General features: G+C 41.9%; 1 protein-coding gene across 2 annotated transcripts; it reads right to left on the bottom strand.

Annotated features, from left to right (window-relative positions):
- Nucleotides 1-677: 677 nt before the first annotated feature.
- Nucleotides 678-3,353, bottom strand: dpm3 (dolichyl-phosphate mannosyltransferase subunit 3, regulatory). 2 transcript variants are annotated; one of them, XM_017715338.1, is made up of 2 exons: nt 3,294-3,353; nt 678-2,080 (listed from the first exon to the last, which is right to left on the bottom strand). In XM_017715338.1, the coding sequence occupies exon 2, from the start codon at nt 2,060-2,062 to the stop codon at nt 1,784-1,786; it is 279 nt and encodes a 92-aa protein (XP_017570827.1). In that variant the 5' UTR covers nt 2,063-2,080; nt 3,294-3,353; the 3' UTR covers nt 678-1,783. The 2 variants fall into 2 exon arrangements, with proteins under 2 accessions (XP_017570827.1, XP_017570826.1); XM_017715337.2 differs by having other exon boundaries at nt 3,202-3,347.
- Nucleotides 3,354-9,324: the final 5,971 nt, after the last annotated feature.

Genomic DNA, 9,324 nt, shown 5'->3' with positions numbered 1-9,324 from the left:
CCAAGCTTAATTCAAAGAGCCACAAACCCATAAAGGTGTAATAAATCGGCTCAAACGCAAGCCGTTAAATCTGCTCTGGGATCGCAGAAGCCTGTCTGGAGCCTAGTCAGCATTTCTGGCTGCGGCTGCGCTAACGACAGCTTGCAGGTAACTGCAGGGGGTGACATCACAGTGATTTCAGCGCCAGCCAGTCAGCTTTCAGGTGAGGCCATCAGGGGCGGGGCTTGCAAATCATTCCAAATACCACTAAAGAGTGCTACAGAGTGGTGTAGCAGCCTGTAATGAGTCTGTTCACACTCAGACACTCAGAGCAGGGTTTAGTTCTTTCCTCTACAGGGGGGCACTCGAAATGAGACCCAGGGCCTCCATTTAAAACCCAGAGTGCGCGACAGAGCTTGTCTGGCCAAAAACATCAGATTAATTTTGACCTGTGTAAATATAGTGCGCTTGTGTGCACTTAGTGGCTTCAGGATTAGCGCTTTAAGAGCCAGCACATGGACATGGATCATATTCTGGAATTTCCATACAGAGCACTGGTGTGTTTTGTTTTTACTTTCTGCAACGGTGTCCAATGGAATGGGACAGATGGAGGTTTTCCACCCGCAAAACAATCGGGGTCCGAAAGCTCTCGCGCCACATTTGGAATGAAAACACATGTAATTGTTAATCAAACGATGAAAGTTTTGAGGAAAAATAGTCTGTATTTCACATTAAGACTTGAACAGTCAGTAACACATAGAATGCAGAACAAAAAAAAGGCATCCAAATATTATCCACTAAAGAGCTCGTTTTCCAGTGGACCACATCATGTTCAGATTTCACTGCAGTGACCCGTTCATTACAGTGAGCTACAAATCAGCCATTAGGGAAACTAAGATAGCCATTTAAAAGGGAAATCAACAGAAACCTGTGGCTATATTCACTTAGTGCAGTTCTCTGGATCAGTTTCTCTTCACCACATTGAAATAATGGGTGGTCAGTAAAGAAAAATGACTCCGCGTCATTAAAAAAAAAAATCAGCCCCGAAATCAGTACACCCATTTTAAGATGCTGTATGAATGCAGACACTGGTTCATGGTAATACAACCCAACACCCTTTGAGTGGAATTATACAGATTACACAATCAACTCCATCTTAAAACACAACCAGGGCTCCGAGTTTTTGCCGCAGACATTCCTGTGCACTCATGTGTGTATTTCTTGAACACTGCTACCCTGTTATCAAACTCATTAAAAATCAACCTCTCAGTTTTATATCTAGTGGTATTGCTAGCTCTAAGCTCACAGTACTGCTATCTCACACAAGCGTGAAGCCATGTGGTAGGGATGTTATTAACTGTTGTGAATTTTGACTAGGCTCAAAAAAATGCTGGGTCAAAAATCATAGCAAGGTCTCCGTTCCCACGCCAGCCCAAATACACATGCTCTGGAAACTACGCTAAAACCGAACATTCTCCACTGGATTTATGTACAAACGCTTGCGAGGTTTTACATGGATTGTTAGAATGGGGGGCACTGTGTCCAAAGGAAAAATGTCCCTGACATCTGTAGAACAGATTTTAGGTCTCAATGTTTTTAGAACATTTTCATTTTCCACTGTAACGTCTCGAATCCTAGATTTAGGTCAGAAAGATAAAACAAACTGGTGAAACTCGCAGTTATTCACAATGGGAAACAACATATTTAGCTACAAAAAAAAGATATAATGGCTATCTTATGGCTTGATAATGCTCCAGTAATGTCCACACAAGCAGGCCAGGTGACTGCATGCTTTTCACAGTCCTCACATCTTCAGTCCCTTCTTCTTCAAGTCGTCTTTAGCCTCCTGTATCTGTGCCTGCAGCTCTTTGGCCGCCTCCTCACAGTCATTAAACGTGGCTACTCTGTAGCCAATTGTTGCCAAGGAATAGCATCCGAACACCACCAGAAGATAGACGGGCATCGGCCAAGCAACTTCCTTGTACGCCGCCGGCAACTGCAAGTCCAGGAGGTCAAAGGTAACCAGCCCCCATGCCACACCAACCAATGACACACCCAGAAGCCACTCCAGAAGTTTGGTCATGATGAAGGAACCCAGAAACTATGAACGGGGCAGAATACAAAGGAGACAACATACAAACGAGGTTAGATGAGGTTTTAAATGTGTTCATCATTTCATACTTCATATATGCTTGAAAATACAGAAACTATGACTATTCCTCTTATTATAAGTTCACTATGAGATGAAAGCCTAGTAACAAGCAGCAAGACGAGAGAAAACCTTTTGAATACAAAAAGAGTTTGAAAGAGTGGCACAAAAGCAAACCTGCTTAAAGTGGAACTCCAAGATTTCAGCATCATTTAATCCTCGGGATGTAAACAAAATCATTCATAGTGGTTTAATGGGAAATGGTGCATTGGAGAGAAAATTACTGGCTGATTTCCTTTACAGTGGTGGTATGAAGAGCCACATGATGTCTACAAGAAAAATACACCCAATTTATTTTCTATCCAAAACAATCAATGTTCATAGGTTTTATGTATAAAATAGCCAACAATATCCCATATGCACCTATTCACCTTGCAAATAGGTTTCATGCCAAAAATAACTTACATAACAGTTTCATGCATCTCAATGTATTTGTAACAATTTAATGTAACAATATATTTGCAATGACTTTCTGTATGCCAGCCTTTTCAGGAATGGAACTCTTCAGACGTCTGGTTCCCATCACCACCACTGTCAACTACTCTAACTCAGTAAGCATCTCTATAACTGAGCATTTCACACCAAACCACTCTGAATGACTTCGCTTTCACCTCGACGATTTAATTACGCAGAAATGTTGAAAAATCGGCGGAATTGCTCTTAATAACACACATTAGACTAAAGAACGGCGAGGTAAGGTAGTTAATAATCCCCATTAGCCGGTTTAAGTGAAATCCATGAACTGCAGAGTTCATAGTAGTTCAGTGCCGTTATCCCATTAAGGAGTATGAACCTAGTTATTAGATATAGAGAATGTTCTTTATTTCTACATAAGTCTGAACAGTTTGTAAGAACTAATATTATCTAAATTATAACATAAGGTACTGTTGACGTTCTGCAGTGAGGCCGTGAAGGGATTAACAGAATTAGCCACTCAGCTAGCCCGCCTGCTACACACCGCGCAGGAAAAAAGGCACTTAAGACAAGACAGACGTGACCAAGCTGTTAAATACCTGCCACCACAAACGCCTGTAATGACAGTACAGACGTCCAGAGATGTCCAGAGACGTCCTGCTATGAAAAATCTTGCTAGCACTCGTCTTACCTCTCAGCCAGCTCACCACTACTCGTCCAGCATGCGCGCGGCAATGACGTAATAACATCCTGAGGGCTGCTGGGACTTGTAGTGCGCGAGGGACAGGAACGCTACAGATAAGGGATAAAATACCAGTTGGTAAAAATTCCACGTTATTATCATTTATTAGTATTATTATCGCATTACAGACAATTAAAACCATGTTGTTGAAACGTTTCGCTCAAGTACACCAAAGTTAGTCTCTTCTGCTTGGAAGCCATTTTGTCGTGTAGGCCAAAGTTTCCCAACTCCTGTGTCTGGAGACTCGCTGGTCTGCACGTTTCACTGTTTTCTGTGCTCCTACCATGCCTGGTCCAACAAACCAGCTCATTCAGTAGCCCTTGCTGAGATGAAGTGGGTGTTAAAGCAGAGAAAACGTGAGAATGTGGGCCTCTGTGACAAGGCTTAGGAAACACTGCTGTAGGCAGAGGAGCTGCCATGTGTATCTGCTGCACTAGTGTTTGTGTCATTTTGCTCCTTCCACATTTCCTGTGTGTTTAACGCAGCCTCCACATCTTCAGTTCCTTTTTCTTTAATTTCATTTTAGCCTCTTGTATCTGTGCCTGCAGCTCCTTGGTTGCCTCCACAAAGACATTAAATGACTGATGCTGGCGAATAGCATCCGAAAAACCACAAGAACAGCCAGGGTTATCAGCCAGGCAACTGCATTGTATGTGGCCAGCAATAAGTCCAGGAGGTCAAAGGTAAGCAGGCCGCAGGCCACACCAACGATGTGCTCAGATGTTTGGTCGTGAAGGAGCCTGGAGAACTTTTATAAGCCATATAAAACTTGACATTACGGTGTATGTTGCCTCTTCTGCCTTGATCGGGTGCCTACTGCTTGCCAGCCTTCTGGACCGGCTTGACCACCATTGAGCTTCTTGCTGTACAACGCTGTGCAAACCTCACCCTCATGAACTGACCCTCCTGATGATGATGATGCTGCTGCTGCATAATCATAAACTAATCTAATTAACCACTGCCCACCTGTTTTCCCAGCTTTGTACTGTAATACTTTATACTAACAATGTTTGCTATCTGCTGTTGACCAGAGGAGGATGGGTTTCCCTTTTTCCCTTTTTGTGTCTTGGTTCCTCGCAAGGTTTCTTCCACTTGCCCTTAGGAGTTTTTCCTTGCCACTTTTGCCACTGGCTTGCTCATGGGGGCTTGGACCTGTATTTTCTTTTCTTTCTGTAATGCTGATTGTTTTGTAAAGCTGCTTTGTGACAACACCTGTTCTAAAGAGCGCTATATAAACTTTGATTGATTGATATTTCTTACTAGATTTGTTCAATGCGTTGAGAGAAAACATGACCAGGGTCAGGAAACAGTGCTATAGGCAGAGGAGCCGTCATCTGTATCAGTAGTCTACTGCACTAATTTTTGTGTCCTTTTGGGAAGTGAAATGCCACCGCTGACTGTTTTCCGCTTCAGTGTCAACTCAGTCCAGTGTCTCTGCAGGGTTACATCCGCCTATTCAGTGTTGAGGACACTGAGGATGCTGAGGCCTTGGTGGGCAGCAGAGGCCATGACCTGAGTGTTTTCAGAGCCAGGCAGATGTAAACATGATTTACTATGGGCAAAGACAGTCAAAGCCCCCCACCATGTAAACACTGTCCAGACAGATGCCGGGTTATTCTGGGTGGTGTTTATATTTTTCCCAGCTTGTGCCAGACAAACAGTTGTGCTTGGTAAAGAGAAATACAGTAGCCTAGGCTACAAGGGTTTCAGTTGGAGCCAAATTTGTTATGCAATTACAGACACCTTCAAGGTCTTTCTTTCATTAATACATATTAATGTTTTATATTATGTGTACAGTGCTCGAGTGCTATCCAGGCCTGCATTCACACTTCAGTTCAGCTAAGAGGAAGACAAGTAGTTCTTACCTCAGGGCACCTTGCAGTTTGTTTCTTTGCTCGTGGGTGTTTTGTCTATGTGTGTGCTGTGCTGAGGCGAGTTGGCCCGCTTGCAGGGTGCATGCTTGCCAGCTCTGTGTTCTTAAAGCTCAGGAAACCTGCGCTCCAGCAGAGAGCGTCTGGCTCACACAGCAGAACAGCCTGCCCTGAGATGGGGGGTCCCTGGGGAATGGAGGCGGTGGATATAGAAGTTGGGGGGTGCAAGGGTGGTGGAGGAAGGATAGTGGGATTACTTAGAGTTAGCTATGAGCAAGTCAGAAGAGTTAGGAGGGGTTGAAAGAGAGAGGTTGAGCATGTGGATGAGAGCTATTTTGGGGAGAATGAGAGCAGAGGAGAGGAACAGGCTTCTTGCAGCCATGGGAAGTCACAGTTTGAAGAGCTGTGAGAATAGAATAGTTTGTTGTTATATAAAGCTCCAGAATATAGAGGGCTTTTTTACTGATAAACTGTAGTCTGACATCAGTCAAGTTCATATATGGCCTAGATCTAAAAATGATCTTAACATTAAAGCGATAGTTTGGTAGAAAATCAAACTGCTGAGTTTTCATAGTGGCTGTTCTAGCTACAAGTCATGGAAGCTTATGTTCACCAGTTAATGCAGTTAGTGCACATTAATATAAATTATCCTACACTTATTCAAAAGTTTTGGCATCTCTGTTCAGATGACCTTTTTCTACACATCCTCTACGGAGAACACAGTTCTGCACATTTTAATGCACAATTACTGTTTATTTTCTGAATTTAATAAATTGAAAGAAAAAAACATAATATGTGGCCATCGCAAAAATTATGGCACATTTTATATGTTATCGTTTATTCTTTTCCAATATGTTAAACTTAACAAATAAATTGAAACTGTGCTCTAAAATGTGCCAGAAAAATGCAGCATTTCACTGAATTCCCTGTATAAGTTTCACTTAGAAAATCAACCAAATATATTTTGGCCAGCGGATTTCAAACTTTTGTGTATGACTGTAGCTCACCGTGTTGAGTCATCAGATAACCTGAAATAGACTCGCTTATGTGGCGTCTTATACTGTGTGGCCTACTTTTATCTATAAAAATAGACAAAACTGCAGACAAAGTTCAGGCTGCAAGATCACTTCTACAATAGATCTTAGCTATGCAGCATAATTGTATCCATTTTAAGCACAATGCTAATTGGGAGGTATAAACTTCCAGTGCTTGTAGTAAGACATTTTGGCCAGCCATCTCTTTATGTTAGACCTCAAGTGAAACCTTGAGGTCATTTTTGATTCTGAGCTTAAATTTCATAAACAAATTGCAACAGTCGTCAAAGCCGAGTTTTTATCTGGAAAAGTTGATTCATGCCATTGTGACATGTCACTTGGATTGCTGTGGTTCACAAAATATGGGTCTCAGTCAGACCTGCTTGGCATGCTTGCAGCTGCTGCTGCACAGCTACTCTGAGGGGTGCAAATACAGAGATATCACTCCTGTTTTAGCTTCACTTCAATTTTGTGTCCAGTTCTACCCACAAGCTAGATCTTTAAAGTGCTGTTACATATGGAAGTCCAGAGAGGCCATGAAGTAGTTATAATTTTCTGTAATGTTATCTTGAGATAACAAGATGAATAACTTGTTATTTTTAAGATAAAGAATCTTGTTATCTTGAAATATCAAGATAATCATTTTGAGACTACCTCATGGACTTCTGTGGTTACTCAACACTGGTTCTTACCAAAGTGAGAGGTACCAGAGAGGCCATGTGGAGGCCATCATTTTCTGGATTGTTGTCTTGATTGGATTGATATCTCAAGATAACAAGGTTTTTATCGTAGAAATAACAGTGTACATAGTTATCTTGTTATCTCAATATAATGTTACAGAAAATTCTAACTACCTCATGGCCTCTCTGGACTTCCTTGAGGACCAGCTAAAGTTAAAGTAGTTATCTGGGGATCAGAAAATAATTACCTTGTTATCTCAAGATACCCATCCAGAAAGTTAAAGCAATATCTTATGGCCTCTCTGGACTTCCATAGGTTCTTCTAAAAGCGCTATATAAATAAAGCTTTGCATACTGTTATCTATAGTTATACTGGCCTTACCTGCAGTTCAAAACCAAAGACGTAAACTTGAGAAATGTAAGACACCGAGTGTGATCGCCGTAAGGGTTAATGTAAGGGTTCTTTTTTTTTGCTGAACTGCTTACTTTTTTCCTCAGTGTTACATGCCTCATAGGTCAAAAGAGGCAGAGTGTAGGGGAGTAGAAAGAGGGAGAGAAGGGCTGGGTAAGGAGGAGCGCTGTAGAACAGAGGAGCTTACAGGTGCAGTCTGAACAGCAGATGACCTTAATGGTACGTTAAATCCAGATGTTTAGGTAGACTTAACATCAATCCTCAGCCACCACCCTGAGTGCAGGGACCCACGGCGTCCATATGCGTGTGTGAAAAGTCTGTGTTAAATGTCTGTCTTGGAGTGATCAGAGTTAATGTCGACAGTGACTAGGCGGCCGAGTGTAGCCACAGCAGTAGATTTGTAAAGTCTTGTGGGAGGTGTATCCTGACAGCAGCGCGTGGGAATGGGTGTCAGGGATGAGTTAGCCAAAATATCATTTAAAGGGAACAATGTCAAAGTGTGTGTGTCTCTGTGTGTTTTGTGAAGGGGAGAGAGAGAGAGAGAGACGGAGAGAGAACAATAGCACTTGGCTCACAAACAGGAACCCTCTGTTTCCTGAGCCAGAGACTCCAGTCGACTTTCTTTGGCATAGGCACACACACACATTTTGTGGCTGCCGACTTTCTGGAGAAATCATGTGATTCCAAGAAAATGCAAAGATATTCCTGTAAGGTTTGAGTAAGTTTGGCCTGTGTGTGTGTATGTAGCTTTGTATTTAGGCCTTTGTAGGGACCCTAAAGTTGAATTCATGCTCCTAAGATTTTTTTGGTTTGTGTTTTATTCCCCCCACCCCTTTTTTTTTCTTTCTTTGGCTTTTGTAGAGATTTTTTGACTGTAGTATAGCACAGAAACGTTATACACAGTACTGGGCAAAAGTCAGAGACCACCCTTCATTTACTTAAACACATTTAACAGAAAATTACACAGAAGCCTCAACAGCCTCACTTTTTTTTGTATTTATTGTGTCCACGCTTTGCCTGTATTACAGCTTCCAGTGTTTTCAGGAGACTTTCTTTCAGTTTGTCAAAGAAATCTGCAGGGATATTTTTCCCCATCTCCAAAGTCCTGTTGCAAAAATTCAACCAACTTTCTGTTTCTCACAATCCAAGTGATTCCAAACACACTCAGTGATGATGAGGTCTGTGGCCGCCTGCATAAATCATAAATGACCACTGGACTCTGGGATGACCATTTGTTGTCCTGAGAACACCAGGAGCTTATTTGATTTGCGAGTTTTCTTCTTTTTTGGGTATGTCTTTTTTCTCAGTAATAGCTTCTTGAGGACTACCCATCCTTTCAGACTCAGCTCTGAGTTGTCTTCTCACAGTTGAAAGATGGACAGAAACACCTGTTTTCAGATCTAAAGCAAGAGTGGAGCTTGGCTTTCTCCTCTCAAAGGTGAAAGCTGTAAATACTGTTCATCTGATGTTGGCATGTTAGGAGTCTTGTTTTTGAACTCCAGTTTTTGAAACTGCTGTTTTTTTTCCGTTTATTTCCTTGACCTTCCCCTTATTAAACAAATGATAGGATTCTGTTATATCTAAGATATGAAATATCTCCTGAAAAATTAATCATTTTAACTGGGTGTCAAAAAAATAAAAAATAAATAAAGGGAGGTCTCTGACTTTTGCACAGTACTGTATATGTGTGTGTGCTTATGTGCGCCCCCACAGGAGGATGTCACTTGTGCCCTTTCTTCCCAAGTCGAAACCCACCTGTTCCAGCTGCTGCCACAAAGGCAGACCAAAGCAGAAAAAAAGATGAGTGGAAACAAAGGAATGCGTTTCACTCGCTCTGAACGTAAGCAGTTCTCTGGTTTATTTAAGGGCTCATGATTTCCATCTGTCTGCACATTTGTGAGACTGAAAACTGAAATATTCTACCTTAAGCAGCTTTGGTAACCCAAAATATAAAACCATTGCAAGCCACCAGTGTGCTTTGCT

Source organism: Pygocentrus nattereri, chromosome 1, assembly GCF_015220715.1.
Source record: "Pygocentrus nattereri isolate fPygNat1 chromosome 1, fPygNat1.pri, whole genome shotgun sequence".
Lineage (NCBI taxonomy): Eukaryota > Metazoa > Chordata > Actinopteri > Characiformes > Serrasalmidae > Pygocentrus > Pygocentrus nattereri.
The sequence above is the reverse complement of the archived record's forward strand: the minus strand, read 5'-3'. Positions and strand labels throughout refer to the sequence as shown.

Excerpts from the sequence above, each read along its gene's own strand:
- dpm3 (XM_017715338.1), bottom strand. The coding sequence starts at position 2,062 with ATGACCAAACTTCTGGAGTGGCTTCTGGGTGTGTCATTGGTTGGTGTG.